This window comes from Bufo bufo, chromosome 5, assembly GCF_905171765.1.
Source record: "Bufo bufo chromosome 5, aBufBuf1.1, whole genome shotgun sequence".
NCBI classification, from domain to species: Eukaryota; Metazoa; Chordata; class Amphibia; order Anura; family Bufonidae; genus Bufo; species Bufo bufo.
This window is the reverse complement of record NC_053393.1, coordinates 411,365,372-411,386,729: the sequence shown is the minus strand read 5'-3', so window position 1 is coordinate 411,386,729 and position 21,358 is coordinate 411,365,372. Positions and strand designations below refer to the sequence as shown.

Here is a 21,358-nt window from a genome sequence, read left to right as displayed (position 1 = left end):
AGCTATGGTATGGACACATGGGACATCCACTCTGCTGCTGCCGCCATAAATGCTGTGAAATTTCTGCACCTACCGTAGTTCTACTACAGCAAATTAAAAGTGTAAACGCCACATGTGGCCGTACCCTTTGTGCAGGCATTTAGTTAAGCAAATCATCTATAATGAAAAATCTTTCCAAGCACAGTGTTTTACATTGTAACATGGCAATGTGACACTTGAATATGTTGTCATTCAGCTAAGGGAAAAGCAGAGAAAAGACCACGGCGCTCACAGGAGCACCGCTGCCTTCTCAAACAGCTTACTGGTGGGGGTCCCAGGTGTTGGACCCCCACCGATCAGATCCTGAGGATAGATCATCAGAAAAAAACCTCTCTGAAAACCCCTTTAATGATAAAATAAATTCTTATTCTTAAGGTATAGTATGCAGCAACTGACAGGATCAAGTATGTATGTATAAAAATGTTCATAAAAATTATATTTGAAAATCTTTTCTTTTCATTGGCAGATCGCCCTGGTCTCTCCAGTGTGGCAAGAATAGAAAAGTGTCAAGAAGGTTTCCTCTTGGCATTTGAACACTACATTAATTACAGGAAACACAACATTGCACACTTTTGGCCAAAACTGCTGATGAAAGTCACCGACCTCCGCATGATTGGAGCCTGCCATGCCAGCCGGTTCCTGCACATGAAAGTGGAGTGCCCCACTGAACTGTTTCCACCACTGTTCTTGGAAGTGTTTGAGGATTAGAAGAGACTGTGCTTCTGGTTTCTCGTCACTACTGGGGTCTCCCCTTCCATTCCATTGCCTCCGTCACTTTTTTTGTTCTCGTCCGTTCTGAATAGACATGGATGAAAATGTTCCTCTAATGCGGGTACTCGTGACTATCGTATTTTTTGTTATTCTGTCCTTTTGATGTGAAGTTTATCCGTGGACATTTAACCCCTTTCGCGCTGAAGTGGCTGTCAAGACATTATTCATCCGAGCTTTTGACAGTCCTTCCAGTTCTTAAGTGGTTATTGGAAAAAAGAAAATGTACAAAAAAAAAAAGAGAAAAATTTATATTAACTTGCATTCACCAGCACTACGGATCCTACACAGAAAAGGTATTCTCAGATATTGTGCCTGCGGCTATAAACCCTACTGACCATCTCCCATGGTGATCACTTATTTGTGCAATGTGGGGCAGTTCTAATCTTTCACAGCTGCATATGCACCGTTTCCTCCTAGAACAAGGCAGATATTTGATTTTATCATTAGATGATATTTTTTTAAATTATTTTTTTTTTAAACAAATGAGAACGCCCCTTTTTTGGCACAGACTGTGCCCAAGGATGGGGATAAATTGGTAGCATGTTTTTGAATTGGTTTGTAAAAGAGAATTTAGCCTGGTAAAACCCTAAAAAATTCTACCTTTATACTTCAGAAAATTATAATCCTGAAAGAATGTATTTTTTTACTCTAACTCCTCTTTTCCAAAACCCTCTTTTATTTTTTTTATTATGGAAAGAAACAAGCTAAGCTGACTTGGATGTTAAAATATGACATTACATTGCTCACTCTTGGTTATATAGTTGGTGTTAATAGGATGACTGTACAGAACTAGTTCCTTGATTCTGCACATTCCCTTCTCAGGTATTTGAAAGTAAACCTCTAGGAATTCCATTATTGTCTCACCGTTTTCTGGTCCCCTTACTTTTGCATGACGATATGAACTGTGCCACAAGTCACATGATGATCACTTGGCACTTTAGAAATTGGTAACCTCACACTGTCGTAATACCAGGCCATACGAGGATGACATTTGAACTCCTGAACTGTGATATATCCATATACTCTATTGTACTACCTCCTTCATTACCCATACTCTAACAGTGCCTAGCAGAGAAGCAGTTACTTAGGGCATGTTCAGATCTGCTTCAGTGCCAGAAAGCAAGACTATCCACATTACACATTCAGGGCTCTAGTTCATGCCAGATTATATATTTTGCCAGACATATTTTTCTATTATAAAATGAACATATAAAATAAAAATGGATACATAATAGCTACCCAGCTACTGGCAGCAAAACCAAAACCAATAACATAGTATATATGTTGTATTCAATTTTGCATATTCTTGTGCATATTTTGCATGGTAGTATAGTATTTTCAGGTGAGATACTTTAAAGTAAACTGCGTGTATGTGTCTAACATTCTATTTTATATTAACCTAAAGCCCCCACGTCTGGTCATTGAAAGCCAGAGAGGATAGCCATGTGCCTTTACACATCACCTGACAAGCCAGAAACCTCCGTTAGATATAAGTATCTATGTTTTTTATCATTGTTTACACACATGACATATGTTCTAGCCTGATATAGTGATACATTCACTAATTCTAGTACATATATTACATTTTGAGATACGTTTGTGCTTACACAAAGAATAGTGTGAGAAAACTATTGCATTTCACATTCAATTTATTGTAAAACATAAAAGGTTATATATGTCTAGGCGAGAAGGTGTTGAAGAGGAGGCTTTTTATTGATATATGAAAAGCAATGGCTTCTCCATAGGTAGCTGACTATAAATCAGATGCTTTTTTTTTCAATTATTTGTATTTAATCACCTCTTTTCAATGTGTATTCAAATTTATATTTTAAATAATATGTTCCCGGATAATTTATTTCTGGCCTCTTGCTGATTACTTTTCCCATACTGAACTCCTTAATTGAGATTATTTTGGCTGGTGGATAGTTTTTGGAGAAATGAGGTGGAACCGCCTGTTAGTACAAAGCAAATTTTTCACACTTATTACTATTGACAACCATGTTTGTTGGTAGAATACCTGTGGCACCATGGGGCGCTGGCAGAGAAGGAGAGGGATTGTGCAGATACAAATGTTGCTGGTGCTGGGAGATCTGGGACTTCCCTGGTGCTAAAAATGCCAATGCTGTGCACTGTGCCCAAACGAATAAATGTTACTATATAGTTATTATCTGTATATCTAGAAATTTGGGCCACTTTACCCATATAGAAATTATTTCAGATGTGTAGCGCTCTCAAAAGCTTATCCATAAAGAAAATGATTTTGATATGTGGCGCTTTCAAAAGCAGGGGTTCTGGTGTGGGGTCCCTCCAAACTCTCTTTAGTGCTGGACTATTTTTAGAGACTTCTGAAACTGACACTATTTTTACATTTTTAGAAGCACAATTAAAAGACTGTGTACATAGTTTATATTTTGTGCCTATGTTCATTTTGGAGATTTCCCCAAATATGTTCGGCGACATAGATTGGGGAAGGCATGTCACACGCTCTCTGGGAAAGCCATTGCTCTGAATATATACTTTCTCTGCTTTAGGAATTGGTCTATGTCGGCATATAGAGATCATATACTAAATGTATACAGTTGATGTAGACTTTAACGTGTAAATAGTTGAACACAGCAGGGTCTCCACTTTAGTAAGTCTTCAATGGAATATTATTCACACTGCAAACCCACCCTCCTATTGTTTCAGTCAATACTGGGTATCAGAGAATTATGAAGGATCTTCAGTCCTTTCCTATAGCCGGCTCCATTGCACCATGTTTGATTCTTGGATGGGTGATTCATTTTTACAGAGGATTTAAGCAACTGATAGAAAATATTTTACACTGTCAAATATTATCTAGGTCTTATAACGCCATATTACATGAGAGATTTGCAGACATTAATTCTAAAATCATATCTAATATCAAGTAAATATGTTATGCAATCCAATGGAAGAAATTATTTGCTGCAGGGCTGAAGTCTTGTTGACTGAATAAGGTATCTTAGACATGTATGGCACATCAATAGAACTGACAGGACCTCTGGGACCTGCACCTATCTTTAAAACTATGGTCCCTTGACCCACCTGGTGAGGCACTCCCTGGCCAGAGAGTGAATGAAAGGCTGATGTGCACGAATCACTCCATTCACTTCTACGTAAGCACTGGCTTGGCTGTTTTTCCATGTGGCCTCCTCACCAGGCATGACGACATTAGAGGTGGATACGCCATGAATGTCTAAGATTGGAATATCCATTTAAGCAAAAACTAAATGTAAACCATGTTAGGACCTTTGCAAAACATTTAAACTAACACATCCAAGATGATCTTCTAATACAGAGTTATGGTTATGCATACAGTAAAGCAGTATGCATGGACCATGCACCCATGTTACAGAGCTGTGGGTGCTTTGTGTGGAAGCATATGGTGTCTTCCTGATGCACATACTCTTCTCTACGATTGGGGACAGAAATATCATATATGCAATCTCTGCAGCTGTATTGGGCCTACTCAATAAAATACTTCTATTGGATATTGCTGTAATACGGCATGTGATTGGACAGGCTATGATTTTTATTCTTATAGATTCTGTACGTATCAGTGAGAATAACCACCATACCCTATTGAGGGCGCACAGAGGTACAGCACAGGCCTACAGCAGGCTATTGGTCCAATATTACATATCTGTAGCACATAGTATGTAATATGGCCGTTTGCATGGACCCTAATAGTGTGGCTAGTTAGCATGCACAGTGAGAAAAGACTACTTGTAGCATGGACAATATATGTGTCACATTTAGAAACAAACCAGCATTTATTTGGAATGTTACAATTGGTATTTGTGTATGGAGTGCTATAACGATAAAAACTTTTTATTATAAAAACATAAACTTGAATGTTTCCAGGGACTGGTAAAGCAGAAAAAATATATAAGTAAAAAAAAATTCTATACAATATACCTACTATGCATCCTGTGCAAATATTAATTCAAAAGAGGTAAGCTTTAGATTGTACGCTAGTGGAATAGATATCTATTGTCACTGAAGACAATCATCACATGATCTTCATTCAGGACCTATGCACTAAAGCTAGACTGCATTCTTACTATACCAGTAATGGTTCAAGGGGTTGTATGAGAGAAGAAAAACTGTTTGTTTCCCTAGAACCAGCTTCAGTCTTAGGCCTCATGCACATGACCGTATCTGTTTTGTGGTCCGCAGACCATGGGTCTGCAAAACACAGATACCAGCGGTGTAAGTCCCGCAATTTCCCATCCCACATGTCCCACCCTATTGTAAAAATACAGATTCTTGTCTACAAAATGGACAAAAATAGGGCGATCTATTTTTATTTTATTTTTTTGCAGGACAGACATGTAGCCGCACTTATGCGGACAGCATACGGATGAGCCATGGACCGAGAAATTACGGTCGTGTACATTAGGTGGTGTTCAGTGGTTATAACTGGTATTGCTCATTACCACCACTGAGCTTAATGGGACTCAGCTGCAAAACATGTATATTATTGTGGAGTGGGATCTTTCTCAAGCTCCTGCTACTAGTCATCTTCATACCAGACACTTTGAGAAGGTGGTTATTTTGGGAAAAACAAACCCCTTTTTGTAGTCCCAGACTGCGACTCCACTTTTAACCCAAAACGTTGCACTTATTACTATTGTAAAATCCAATTCTAAACGTCACACAATTATGAGCATGGAAATTTGGCTAAATTGTAATTTCAGAGCACATAAAAATGTTACAGTGTACATTGTCCATAGCTTGTCAATGTATGTTGCCATAAGCCTAAAATCACACATGCAGTTTTGATGCCAGATGTGGATCCAGCAGGAATTTTTCTTTAGATTTCTTGACAAATTTGAATCCACATCTGGTTTTGGCTACAAAAACTGCATATATGATTCCAGCCATAGAAAACCATTACTTGACGACTCCTGTGTGTATAGTCCAAAAGCGACACAAAAAACAATGCAGACACCGTCACAGTCCAAAAGGCAGATAGCAGTGATCTTGTAAACTAGCACTTATAGTAGATAGAGTTCCTGAACTGCGCTGTTGTTGCACAGAATGTCTTATATGTAAGAGGCTTGGTACAGGGTTTTATAGACTTAGATTTTATGAAGAACGTTTGTTTCCTTATGGATAATGTCCATCAAGGACTTTTGTCCATTTTCAGATTTCACAATGATGTACCGTAGTAAATGTTCCGTATGGTACATCTAGAGATATACATGAGCCACCTCTATTTACTTACTTTTTAACAGTTTCACTATGTCAATGTGTTTCAGGGTTTAGGGTGGTTCCGCACATTGTTTTTCTTTTTCTTTTTTTTTTTTAAAAAGCCCCCATTTTCGTGGCTGTATGGAATCGAAAGTGGAATCGAAAGGAATGGGAGCGATCAAGGAAGGACTTTTCATTCCTACTGGATTCACTTCTGGTGTTGGCTCAAAAACTGTATCAAAACTGACACAAAAACAGTGAATACTTTTTTTTAAAGTATACATATGTGAAACCACCCTTCAAGGTTTTTTTTTTTTTTTTCTTCTAAATGTTAACCGTTCCAGCATGTAAAGCGTACAATCTTTCTCACTGGCTTTTTACACTCATGTGGTCTATTTCTACATATGCTGATCAAAAGAGCAAAGCCTATGAACACACCGGGGCAGATTTACTTGTGCCTGAATTCTTGCTAAAACTGAACCTGAATCCTGCACACATGTAGTGAGCTATATTAACTAAGTGTCTTAGACACATTTTGTGCCTCACTTGGCAACTAGGCCTGGCTCAGAAGGAAAGTGTTACAGCTTAAAGGGGGCAAGGATTAAGTTGTGACTCTGTGCACATTAATTTTGGTGGGAAATTCTGGCACAAAGTAAATCAACTAATTGATGGTAAAAGTTTAGACTAAAATGTCTAAAGATGCATAAAATGTATCATCCAGAATCAGCTACTATGATAAATTTTGCACAGTTTGATTGTGTACAGTAGTCTAAATTTACACAGTATTAGTAAATCTGCCCCAGTGTGCACATTTATGTGGGCAACAGGTCCACTGTTTGGACATGATTGTGTCTCTATAGCTTGATCTTTGGGGACAGTGAATAGCAACAGGCGGTAAATAGGAAAGTTTAATCACTTTTTGTACAAAAATTAATATCTAAAATAGAGAAGCCCTTTACCTGTCTGTACAAGCTGAGTTGGATTTACTGAATCATCAGGCATGATAGGTAGGTGCCAACAGACAGATTTCGGAGCAGCTCATGTCTTGCAGAGGATGCATGTCTTTCTTTTGTTGGCAAGAAATTGAATTCATGTTATATTTATATGAGATGAGATGGAATGTGTGTTTTTTTTTTTTTTTCAAAATTGACTAGGAAAGCTACAAAATATTCTGTCTGTGAAAATAATACAGCTACTTGATGGGGTGTACCTCAAAGCTCCGTGGCATAAATCCAGTCTTGGTATAAGCCATGTGGCTCATTTATCCTAGTAAGCAGCAGTTGTCACTTCATAGTTGTTGCCACCCAATGAACCTGCCCTATTGGTTGTTCTACAGTGTGGCAGCAATAAAGTGAATTTGTAATGTTTCTTATATTCAGTTTTCAATAACGGATTACCAGATTTTTTTTTTTTTGTTAACGAATTTACTAGTCATTTCTTGTGAATGCCGTTTATGTAAATGATTTGTATTGCAAAACTGAAAATAAAAGCTATTCTTCATTATTAAACAACCATGTCCTACAGTCATATCTTTGACATGTCCAGATTAGAACAAAACTATTCTTCTAGAATAGCCAGTGCAAAATAGGCATGTGGAGAGCTTAAACATGGAGGGTCTTGTTCTGGTGGCCCTGGAAAAAAACCTAAAAGTGGCCCCAATGTTGTAGGTTTGTCCAAATTAACAGAAGGTGGGGCAACACAAGTAGATAGGGCCGATACAAGTTGGTAGGGTTAGTAGTACCGTAGTGCAGCACAGAATACCATCCTGCTGAACTAATTACCACAGTGCAACACAAAATACCTCCCACAAGCTGTCCCTCTGTGGTGGCCATCAATAGCTGCCAAGTTCTGTCCTCCAATTGTCTCTAGGGCTTAGGAGGTGAGATGTGGGCTACGACACCAAGCCAGCCTATGTTCAGCATGCTGCCTAAACTTCCTCTAATAATGATCTCTATAGTTCTCCTAGTTTTATATACCTGGCCAGTGGCAGTGAGAAGAGCTTGGGTGGCCCTATGGGGCATCAACGCTCCGGAAAAGTTCTTTATGGGGTCTATGGCCAGTCGGCCCTTGGATTAACCATTAGGGTGCTGTTGGATTGATGTCTACAGCAAAAAATTTCCACCGATACAGGTGAAAACTGGTTCTGAAAATTATATTTAGTACCATATTTTGCATCATCAACTGAAGGAACCATCTCTCAGTAGAGCTTTAAAACCTATTATATTACATTTAACAGTGATCGTCATAAGTGATGATACACTCATTGTATAAAAAAAGGAAGTTGTAATTGTGTTGTGTGTGTTCAGATTATATATGATAATCCAGGTCTGTTCCGAGGTGTTGGTACACATTTCTCATTCACATTTACGTAAATTGTATCTATCTGTATTGTGGAGTGGATGCACAATATGGAACCTAGATCCAACAATTCAACATATCGGCTGCAGTACAGGTCCATACCGCATAGTGTACTGTGGCCATGTTTACATATGCAAATATGAATCTTCACACGTTTGTATTACCATTTACTTATAGACCAAAACTGTGAGTAGGTAGACTCAGTGAACAGGGTTGTAGGTGGATTACGTGTTTAGGTGGGCACTTTATGCTTTTTATCGTGAGATAAAATAATTCATGTGTTTCATAATTCTTTGTTATAATGTCTTTAAAATATTCACTTGCCTTAAACAGTACACCAAATAAAATCTCTAAAACTGCTACACATTCAGGTACAAATAATAAAAATATATTTCCAGATGATGCTATAATTGCCGTAGATGTAAGCCATTATTTCTTGAAATTCATTTTGTATCCATCAGAACAGTGAGTCATTGCCATTTGTGAATAGAAGATAGATTATTGTCACTGGTTTTTATACATGTGAAATTTAAATCAATGCAGTTTCTAAGCTAAAATCACTACTGGTATTTAATATGAAACATCCAGGGAGGATATTTCTATTATATGACAATACATTATGGTTTTAAAGCATGTTTCCAAACTATAAATGATTACACAATCATGTGATTATTACAATGCCTATATACCGCAATCCTAATACACTACAGGACAGTTCAGACACACTCAGGAGTTCAAATGCCAACCTCATGACTATTAAATGCATGCCTCACCCTCAGAGGACTTTATTTATTGGTGTACTCTCTTTTTTAAACTTCACCAAATACATCTTGCTTCCATCTATATTGGCCAGTGTCTTATAGTAACACTTGTCATCTTGAACTAAAGCTGATCTGCATAGAATACTATTTAATGCACAGAATATAGTACGGCTTTGTCTTCTAGGTTACAGACAGTGCACACAGATGATATATGGTGTGAAGACTTGGCTGAAAAGCACAAAATTGATCATTAAAGGGGTTGTATACGATGAAAAACTACTTTTCCTCCAGCAACAGAACCACTTTTGCCCATCAGTTGTGTCTTATATTACAGCTCAACCCTATTTAAAGGGGTTGTCTCATCATGGACAATGGGGGCATATCGGTAGGATATGCCCCCATTGTCTTATAGGTGGGGGTCCCCCCGCTGGTATCTGCATCTATATCGAGAATGGAGCCCGGCAAGTGAAGGAAGGCGCACTGCGCATGCGCAGCCGCCCTCCATTTATTTTCTATGGGGCCGGCGAAAAAGCCAAGCGCTGGCTCGGCTTTTTTCATCGGACCCATAGAAATTAATGGAAGCGGGGGCTGTACATGTGTGGTACGCTCCCATTCACCTCTATGGGGAGCAGGCTGGGTGGTGGCCGGACCAGAGTCCTCCAGCCACCACCTTGCGGGGCTCCGTTCTCTATATAGGTGCGGGTCCCAGTGGTGTGACCCGCACCCTTAAGACAATGGGGGCATATCCTAGCGATATGCCCCTATTGTCTATGATGAGACAGCCCCTTTAAGTAAATGGGGATTAGCTGCCATGACAGGCATGATCCATGCAAGAATGGTACTGTTTCCTGGGGAAAATAAAAGCATTTTTCTGATAACATACAGCTTTTAATGTTGAAATGAGCATGATGTGCAATGGTGAATAATCTAATACGTTCAAGTCCGTAGAAGGTGAGCAGTCCTTTCAACACAGTGTTTTGTTACTCATGTTATTTCAGTCATGTAACACATGTAACAAGAACCATGTATCTTCAAATATGCACATGTGACTGAGAGGGATGAGCGGTGCTTCATGACCCTCAGTGAAATCAAACACTTGTATTGTTTAATTGTTTAATGCTATGCTTTAGTATGTACATATATTGCTGACCTCTACCTGTATCAGTTTTGAATGGGCTGAAAAGTGTTAAAGGCTATCCTTTTTTGATATCTGGATCAGATACTAAAAGGACTGTGTAATTAACTGTAAGAATGGTTTACTAAAGAGGAAATCATTATCTACTCATTGTGTTTGCCGTAGTTACTATGTGGACACCACACTTACATGATTGCCCAAAAAAATACCGGATGCATTTCAAGTTTCAACTGCATTTCAGTTTTGTGTCATTGCATTTTAATTTAATATAATGTTTTCTGACCTAATAGATAAATTCCCCCACCAGTGAGAAAAATGATGTCTACATTGAAATAACATGTACAATTATTGTAACTAGCATAAGAACTAATTAGGGCACGTGCAATAGGGCAGAGATCTATTTAAGATGTTATATTGACCTGGTCACATTGAACATGGTTTATAAGCTACATGCAGCATGTTATAGAGCAGGAGGAGCTGAGCAGATTGTTGTACAGTTTTATGTAAAACTTGTAACTTATTTATATTCCTGCTCCTTCTGGGCTGTGAAGTCAAGGAGACGGTCCTATCAGTGATTGACAGCCTTCCCTCTATGACTGTGTACACAGAGAGAGCTGTCAATCACTGATAGAACCGCCTCCTCGACTTCAAAGCCCAGAAGGAGCAGGAATTTAAATGAATTAAGTTTTACTGAATATTTTCACATAAAACTGTACAACAATCTGCTCAGCTCCTCCTGCATGTAGCTTATAAACCATGTGCATTCCATTTCCATATGTCCGTATTTCCGTTCTGCAAAAAAATAGAGCATGTCTTATTATTGTCCGCATTACGGACAAGGGTAGGATTGTTCTATTAGGGGCCAGCTGTTCCGTTCCGCAAAATACGGAATGCACACGGATGTCATCCGTATTTTTTGTGGATCCATTTTTTGCGGACGGCAAAATACATACGGTCGTGTACATGAGGCCCAATACAGCCCTAAGATTTCACATTTCATTCCCTCTGTGCAGCTGTTCTTTATAACCTGTACCATATATAAACAAAGACATTTGCATACCCTTGAGTTACAAAATAGAGGTAGCAGCATAGATTTAGATTTACTTCTAGTAAATGGAAAAGAATCCTTATATATTACCTTTCCTAAAGAAAGTTTAATTATATTATGAGATATTTATATTCAGTAGCATCCAAAATAGTAAAATATTTTTAAATATATTTCTATGCCAGCAGAGAATAAAATAAGAAAAGTTTTGGTCTAAATTGTGTGGAACTGTGAAACTGGCCTGCTGTACTGTACTCCTATAATTCCATGAGTACAGTATAGTAGACATGCGGTCAGGAAGGAAACCACAGTATCCAAAGTCATTATGATGCAGTGAGTTCGGGTCAGAAGAGCAGTGTTCAGGCTGGGAAATGTAGCCATCAAATTGAGTGCATTTCCTGGACCGAAAACACTTGTGTGAAATTATCCATATTAATTGAAGACCTCAGTTTGCATAGTGGATCTCACTGTATTAGGGTAAACACACACGATCAGGATTGGATTGCGGAAAATCCGCACTGTAGGTCATGCATATTGTATTGTATGAGAATTTGAAATTCCCATGCACACGGTGCAGATTTTTTCCATGTGGATTTGAACCTACGGTGGGGATTTTAAAATCCGCATAATGTCAATATTTTTTTTTCCTGACCGGATTTTCTCCATTCACTTTAATGGGGAGAGTAAAATCTGCATGTGGAAAATCTGCACCAAATCCGCACGCAAATCCACACCAATTGATGCGGATTGACCGCACGGATTTCCCTGCGGACTTCAGTGCGGATTGTCCACACATTAATAAGATCAAACAAAAATCACCCAAGTTGAGAGAAATTCAAACAAAATAGGTATGACATCAGATCGTTAAATGGGTTGTCACAATTATTTTAACAAGGCTCAGAATGGTGTAAAACATTAAGTCATATTCACAGATCCCGTGCCATTCCAATGATTCCTGGTCTCCTGCCAGTCCTCTACTACCTGATGCTTCTTGGGACACAGGGAATGACGACTCAGCCAATCACTGGCAGAGGTGAGTCACTGTTGTGATTCATTGAGTGGTCAAGAGAGACCAAAATGTTGCGACTGACTGGGAACTGGGAAGTGTCGAAATAGGTGTGACCGGGAATCACTAAAGTGACTTTTTTTTTTACAAAATTTGAATTGGCTGGAAAACTCCTTTAACAAGGTCTACTCAGATGAATAGTCTGTGGCTAATGATGTGTTTAAAGGACCAGCCTGTTGGCACAAACCTCTTAAGACCCTTTACACAGGCCGAGAATCTGCCACCGTAAGGTTTATTTTCAAGGAAGGACATCTACAGAGAACAGATGCATACCTGATATGATTCAACAAACTCACTTTTTCTATAATATATGTACACATACTTGTACGTTACAAAGAAGAAAAAAATGTTGAGGCTGCAGCCCCTTTTATGTTACAATATCTCATAGTCACTCACTTTAATAATTCTAACACGTTTCATTTAGTTTTAATGCTTTTGGGTTACAAATTATCCAGTTATGTCTTAAGATGGTAATTTTTTTATTCTCATATCTAAAGAACCCTCCATCAGCCTGAATTCTTTCATCAGTTGTCTGCAAACGTGTGGTTTTGTATTGCACAATCTATCTGCCTAAAAAGCAGATTTTACAGTCTATTTTCTGCAAAAGACAATCACAATTCACAGTTTTTAGGAGCATTCCTTCTTTCTATAGATAAGATAAAAGTTACCATGTGGAAGGTACTCATAGCTGCCATGTAATGTGATTATAGATCCTGCACAATTCAGTTAGCACTCGTGGTAAACCAGTCCACATTACCAGCCATGATGTTATCTAATATGCAAGAAAATAGGCTAGTCCCTATTTAGAACATGAATACACTACATTATTGTGTTTTTTTTTTTACAAAATGGTCTGTTCTTGAATTGTCAGTTCAGCTGTCCTGGAAATAACAGAAATACAACAGTATGCAAACTAAAAACCAGGACTAGAGCCATTGGCTGATAGTTGATCATTATATATATATATATATATATATATATATATATATTTAAGAGCTGTTAATCTTTTGAAGCAAAAACTGTAAATATATCACAAATGTGTCATTTCTGTGGACGCAGATACTAAGTAAGTCATAAACAGTCATGTAGAGTGATGCTATGATGGAAAAACAGAGAAAGTCATCTTTGTATAAAACCCAAAAACATTTAATTGAATGATTATCTTAAACGTAAACGTTCTGCAGCAAACAGGCCTACAAAAGTGACATATTGGTTGTCACTTTCAAAAGCTGATAAAACTTTCAATCATTTTGTATATTTTGAGATCTTTTTAAAAATGACAACCAATATGGGCATTTCACAAAAATGGCTGCCACAAGAAAACAGTAAATGTCAATATTTTCGTGAGTGAATTAAGAAACTTTGACTTCTGCTCTAACTTCTGGCTTAGTAATATGTCACGAATCTCCTATTAATGTGGAGATTAATTTGTGTAGCTAGGGTGTCCATTTTACACTGTAGACTGAAAGACAAACATTTTGGTGCTCACTATATCCCTGACTCGATGCTCTTAACCTAGTCAAGTCAGTAATAAGCATCCATGCATCCTTTCTACGCCAATTAACCTTATCTGATTTTATTAGGCCTACAGACTGGTGTTAATGTTCGTACCTCTCAGATTCAGACGATTAGGCTTCTAATGTTTGTTAATTGCTACTGCTATGTAGAAAGCAATTGATCATGGCAGACTCTGATACTGAGCAGCTACCTCCCAACCTCTAGTACTCAAAGTGAAGAAGTCCTTCCTAGGCAGAAACATTTGATTAGGAATTGTTTTGGTTTAGCATTGACATATCTATATGAAACTACACAGACATGATGAGACGTTTGCTGTACTATAGATCTTATCTGCATTTTCGTCGTTGTTTGAAGCTCTGTATGATAGTAACATGCAAACCTTGATGGTAACTTGTTACTCTTGAAATAAAGAAAGGAGAAATGGAATGTTTAATTTTCTTGCCCAACAAATCTAGATCACATGCAAACTTATAGATGGGCTGTATTTTGAAAACAGTGTTAAGTTATATTGCTAAGATTTTGTCATTTTTGTAGCATTACAAATAAACATGAGTTACAGCAAGTTGTGTCTTCTAGTGTAGTCTACTATTTCTGGTAATGTCCTCTATATGTTATATACTTAGTAGTTTTACCCCTCTGTAGACTCTGGCTCTAAAGGTCACCTTTTCATGAGTTCAGCTCCACAAAGGGCAGGCACTATCTGCCATCCTGTTCTTACAGACTAAAGGGCCCTTTACACAGGCCGAGAATCTCTCAGATAATCGCTAACGAGCGTTTATAGGAATGATCATTAGCGTTTATCTGGCGGTGTAAATGTGCCAGCAGTTACCCGAAACGCTTGTTCATTGGTTAAAAGATAATTTATGCGGTCACACAAAACATTGCCGGCAGCAGATCGTGCTGTGTAAACAGTATCTGCTGCCGGCAAACAACTAGTCATTAAGGGGACGAGTGATGGCATTAGAGATCGCTCCTCCCCATCTGTGGAGGAGATTGCTACATGTAAATGCAGGGGCCTCCTCCACTGACATGCAGGCACTTGTTGGGAGGGAATGCTTCCTTCCCGACAATTGCCTACTGTGTTGTCCCGTGTAAAGGGACCATTAGAAACACTATATCTTGTCCCCTATCCTACAGTTCTGCATCTGCAGTAGTTTCTGATGAATCTCCTCAATGAGCTTCTCATGTTCTCCCAAACGAAGTACTGTGATCAGTATTCTCTTTCACAAGACAAGAGAAATAGCAGCCCTCGTTCCACCACACAGACAATACAGCAAAATGAGTCTATTATTTGTTCTAAGTTTGCTGTGAGATACTTACTAGAAGCACTATATTATGATCTGCTCAGTAAGAGAACTGTGGGTGAGATTTATCAAGGCTTTCTGTTGTGGACTTGATATCCCCTGCGCTACTAATGGATGCGCCTAATTTATGACGAGTCTAAAGCCTCATCATAAATTAGTTGTTCATCAATTTGTGCCCCTAAATAGAAATCTAGATTTCTGCCTTCATTTGCACCAGAAAACTGGCTTATAATAAAATACATTTTTTTGCAGTGGCTGACCATCCCCCCTTTTGAAAATGTGGCAAGGGTGTCTTAAGAAAAGACACTTGCGACAATTTTTTCAGAAGTCACATGTAAAAAGTCACAAAAACATGTGTTTGTGACTTTTTAATGCCACTTTTCTGGCACAGGGAGATGATAAATCTTCCCCTGTGTGTGGACAGCCTTCTCACACTATCTCATTGGATTTCTGCAATGTGATCTCTTCCAAGTCTCATAGTTCACATTTTAAATTAAATCTGATGTGAAAAAATTTGTTTAGCATCTTTTAATAAAAAAAAGTTTATTCACTATACACCACTTTTTGCAATGGAAAAGTTTATTGAAGTACATGCACCACCATGTGTTGATTCCTATAGGGTCTTTCTCAATCGTAATGAATCACCTAACATTTAAATCCATGCCATTGAATCAAATCCAGGGTTTGTATAAACCAGTAAGCATGATTGCTTCAAATAATTTAGTAATTTGCATAATATAAATATCATAAATATCATAAACATCTAAGGCCGGTATTACTCCAGCAGATGCGGCTGACAATCGTAAAAAAAGAAGCGTTCCTTCCTGACAATCGCCTGCTCGTCAGTAGAGGAGACCGCAGTGCTATTACATGCAGCGGCGATCCCCTCCTTAATATGGGGTGGAGCAATTGTTACTGCCATTGCTCATCCCCATACTGAATCATTATTTGCCGGCAGCAGACCGTGATTAGACAGGAAAAGAGGATTTTTAAGCATGCTTAAATTGCGTTTGCTCATTCGTCGGGTAATCGGCGGCGCTATTATAAACGTAGATCATTACTAACGAGCGTTCCTATGAACGTTTGTTAGCAATGATCTACATGATTACATTGCACCATAGTGTAAAAATAAGTTTAAAACTTGCTAAATGGCCGAAATCCTTTGGAGCAGGAGGCTGACTATAATGCTCATGTGCATACATTATTGAGAGTGCCTGTCTGCTTCCATGTGTGAGGGAGTGGCCCGCCGCCACTGCTTCCACATTCCTAAGTGTTGAATGTGGTGCAAAAACTCCCATGCGTCAAAATATTGTCGCACAGGTGCTTAAATAGTTGCAAAATGGAGGTGTGTAACTTTTTTATGGCTAAAAGGGCATCACATGCTACGTAAAGGACCCCCCACCCACCATGTGTGCAAAATTCATAGCAGTTCAGTATAAAACGTCTATCAATATGACTATCTATATTTAAAAAAAAACACCTGCCATCTCACACTGAGATAATACTTTAATTAGTGATTACAATTGAGTCCTGGCATGGTGCCTAATAGAAATGAGCGAATTGATTCTAAACTAATCAAATAATTTCCCCAAAATTCAGCTTCCCCATAAATGTATAAATCGTTTGTGATTTGAGTCAGGCAAATCGATTGAAATTGCGTCCACTATTTTACAGATCAGAAGGGTAGAGAAGATAAAGAAGAAGGATTACACAACTCCCGAGGATTACACAACTCAGAAGGGTACAGAAGATAAAGAAGGAGGATTACACAACTCCCGGGCAGGGTCCTGGCAGGCAGGCTTGCCCATAATGCCTTGCAGTCAGCCTCAGCCAATCAGGAGGGATGATATTTACATGTGTCATAGGCACTATATAAGATCCCAGTAAGGGAAGCCATGTGTAGTCTGAGCTTGTAAATGGATGTGACAGAATGTCAGGCAGAGAGGGACAGCAAAGATAGATATAGCTTATCTTTGGACACACAATACAGCTAGTTTAGTATCAACGAGGGACAGTGTTATGGAAGATAATAGGTAGTTAGTTAGATATACTTGATAGATATATTTTAGCTAGGGACATGGCAGGGTCAGGCTCATCATAGTTTACTAGTATATGTCATTGTGCTGAAGGCATTCATTGAGACTCTGCTTGCACTCTATATCAATATTTAAAGCTACAGTACTAATTTTTTCTTAATGTAATAGGAGCCAGCTAGTAGCCCAATTAACATAAAAAAATGTTTTTATGTGCCATTGTTGCACAAACCTCCGCATTTTTTCTTTCTTAAAAAAAAAACTGTTGCAATGTGTTTTAAATTAATAAGTGCACCAAACCTGTACTGACATATTTTCCCTTTTCACAGTTACGGTACATTGTTTTGGATTCTGTCCAATTACGCATTTGTTATGAAAAACTGTTAGAAAGTTTCTTTAATAAGTGTACCAAGCCTCCCATGTCACAGTTGCCATATTTTGTTGTGGACATTTAATTACAAAATGACCACTTATCACAGACTAGTGGTCAGTGTTTAGATTGCCTAGAGGTGGAGATTCAGGTGGAGGCAGAGAGCCTAATTACTGAAATGCAGTCGTGTTGCTGGTGTTAGTAGTGGCACTTGCAGCCTTGGTGGTGGTGGTGGTAGGAGCACTGGTAGCCTTGGTTGTAGTCCCACTCGGGCAAACACATAGGTCAGAATCGAGCAGGAAGTTCATGATATATCACAGTATGAGAAAAGTGGCAGAGATGATGACACTGATAACTATGATGAATGATTGCGTGATTGTGTTGGACAGAGAACTGGATCAAAGTGATGAGGAGGTGGTGAAATCAGAGGAGGAGTGTGGCAGTGACAATAAAGATCCAATGTACAGTCAAGATATCCAAAAAATGCCTGCTTCTACCGTGGACAGCTTGTTGGTGCAGGCTCAAAACCTGTGAGACCCAGGGCAAGCTCAGGTAGTAGTAGAAATGTTGTGAGTGTTGCTGGTGGTGGCTGTGTGCAGATATCTCACATTTGGGAATTTTTCTCCTCAGTACCAGCCAACAAAACCTTAGCAGTGTGCAAGCTCTGCAGGCAGAAAAATAAGCTGCGGCCAGCTCCCTCGTTCACCCCATTTTTCCTTTGTGATAATGATCACATGTGGCTAAGGAGTTGCTATGGCAGCCAGTGGCCTAAAAATGACCCTTAGATCTGCCATGTACGGATGCCTATGGCTGGCCCTGGTAGGCATTATGTCAGTTTTACTGTAACTGACAAAATACACAACAATACAGAAGTTCTTTATTTATGTAAAAAAATACAAATAAAAAACTGTACATAATTGTTATCACATCCATAACAACCCATACAATAAAATGATCACACATTTTATACCATACAGTGAACACCCTGTTCCATTTAATTTATTAATTTTCAAAAAAGAAAGAAAAAAATCTAAATATTTTTTTAAATATTTTAATAACCTCATTCATCGTTTCCATCAATTACATTGAAGCCTAAACTTGTCTATTAGACAGAAAAATTTCCCACATTTCCCATATTCCTTCAAATCTTGCCAGTTTATCATATCTAACTGCATCTAATCTTTCCCCACACTTTATTAAATTTATCCTATCAAATCCTCCCATATATAGTAAGAGAAGAACACTTCCAATTCCTAACCAGATATGTTTTACTAGCTGCCAGTATGTTCTGAATCAAAATATTAATTTCCCTGGGAACTCTTTGCAAGTATATTCCCAATAGACACACTTCAGGAGACAAGTTCCTCATATTCCTACCAATCCAGCATCTCTGTAACTTCCTTCTAAAACCTTCCTACTATACCACAATCACACCACATATGTTTTCATGCGTACCTGAGTTTTCAAAATAAAAAGGAGAAAAAAAAAAAAAGAAGCATAACTGTGATGGAACAGGTCTTTTTGGCTTCCCATATGTCTTCCTTAGCTATATTGTTCTCTGTTTCAGCTGTATAGCTAGATGCATTTCTCTAACAAGCAGGGTGTGTCTCCCTTCTATGGTTTCTACCAGTACTGTACGGCAGTGACCAGGGGCGGGCTGGGCCGGGGGGCAGGGAGGCAATTGCCCCCCAGGCCGCCCGAAATAAACGGCCACTGGGCCGCGCGTCTTAAAAAAAAAAAAAAAATTTTTTTTTTTTTTATTCTTCAGGGCCGCACCGCCGATCATCACCACAGGCGGCGCGGCCCTGGATGTCATTGCGGCCGTGCTGTGTGCTGTGGGGCAGGGGAGGGAGAGGCGTGTCCCTCCCCTGTTCTTCTGATAGGCCACAGGCACTAATGCCTGCAGCCTATCAGAGGCCGGCTCAGGCAGAGCAATGACGTCATTATCATTGCGACGCCTGAGCCCGGCAGCACACAGCTGGGACACAGGCTTGCATCGCTGCTGATGGAGGTAAGTATTAGTGTTGTTTTTTTTTTTTCTTCTTTGCGGGGGGCTGGCACTATAAGGGGGGCTGGCACTATGGGGGGGGATCTGGCACTATGGGGGGGGGATCTGGCACTATAAGGGGGGCTGGCACTATGGGGGGGGGATCTGACACTATGGGGGGGGATCTGACACTATGGGGGGGGGGATCTGGCACTTTGGGGGAGCTAGCACTATGGGGGGGCACTATAGGGGGAGCTGGCACTATAGGGGGGGGCTGGAACTATGGGGGAGCTGGCACTATGGGGGGCTGGCACTATAGGGGGAGCTGGCACTATGGGGGGGCTGGCACTATGGGGGAGGAGCTGGCACTATGGGGGGGCTGGCACTATGGGGGGGCTGGCACTATGGGGGGGCTGGCACTATGGGGGGGCTGGCACTATGGGGGGATCTGGCACTATGGGGGGGATCTGGCACTATGGGGGGATTTGGCACTATGGGGGGATTTGGCACTATGGGGGGGAATCTGGCACTTTGGGGGAGCTAGCACTATGGGGGGGGGGCACTATAGGGGGAGCTGGCACTAGTATAGAGGGGGCTGGCACTATGGGGGGGCTGGCACTATGGGGGGCTGGAACTATAGGGGGAGCTGGCACTATGGGGGGGTTGACACTATAAGGGGGCTGGCACTATAAGGGGGCTGGCACTATGGGGTAGGAGCTGGCACTATGGGGGGGTTGACACTATAAGGGGGCTGGCACTATAAGGGGGCTGGCACTATGGGGTAGGAGCTGGCACTATGGGGGGAGCTGGCACTATGGGGGGAGCTGGCACTACGGGGGGGGCTGGCACTATGGGAGGGCTGACACTATGGGGGGGTTGACACTATGGGGGGGTTGACACTATGGGGGGGCTGGCACTATGGGGGGAGCTGGCACTATGGGGGGAGCTGGCACTACGGGGGGGCTGGCACTATGGGGGAGCGGGCACTATGGGAGGGCTGACACTATGGGGGGGCTGGCACTATGGGAGGGCTGACACTATGGGGGGGGTTGACACTATAAGGGGGCTGGCACTATAAGGGGGCTGGCACTATGGGGTAGGAGCTGGCACTATGGGGGGAGCTGGCACTATGGGGGGAGCTGGCACTATGGGGGGAGCTGGCACTACGGGGGGGCTGGCACTATGGGGGAGCTGGCACTATGGGCGAAGTGGCACTATGGGGGGGCTTCCACTATGGGGGGCTTGGCACTATGGGGGGCTTGTACTATGGGGGGGGAGCTGGCACTATGGGGGCATTTCTTGCTGGCACATTATGGGGGGGCACCATGGGGGAGAGGAGCACTATGGGGGTATCTGGGGGCTCTAAAGGGGCTTTTTTTTAAATTATTGGCACATTCTGGGGGGCACTATAGGGGAGAGCAGCACTATGGGGCATCTGGGGTTACTATAGGGGCATTATTTGGGGGCACTATGGGGAAGTGGGGGCTCTAAAGGGGCCTTTTGTATTGGAACATTATGGGGGGCACTATGGCATTTGGTAGCACTAAGGGGGCATTTTTTACTGGCACATTATGGCAGGCACTATAGGGGAGAGCGGCACTATGGGGCATTATTTGGGGGCACTATGGGGGAGTGGAGCACTATTGGGGCATATGGTGGCACTAAGAAGGGGAATTTTTTTACTGGCACATTGTGGGGGAGAGGAGCACTATAGGGGCATCTGCTGGGGGGTACTAAGGGGCATTTTTTTACTG

The 21,358-nt window shown here is 40.6% G+C and overlaps 1 protein-coding gene across 5 annotated transcripts in view; it reads left to right on the top strand.

Moving 5' to 3' along the window:
• The window catches only part of THRB (thyroid hormone receptor beta), a 347,062-nt gene extending 337,411 nt beyond the window's left edge, over positions 1-9,651 (top strand). For all 5 annotated transcript variants that reach the window (XM_040433128.1, XM_040433127.1, XM_040433126.1 and 2 more), the window contains 2 exons: positions 506-4,902; positions 4,933-9,651. In XM_040433128.1, the coding sequence (XP_040289062.1) occupies positions 506-747 (242 nt within the window). In that variant the 3' untranslated portion in view covers positions 748-4,902; positions 4,933-9,651. The remainder of the gene's footprint in view (positions 1-505; positions 4,903-4,932) is intronic.
• The last annotated feature ends 11,707 nt before the right edge of the window (positions 9,652-21,358 follow it).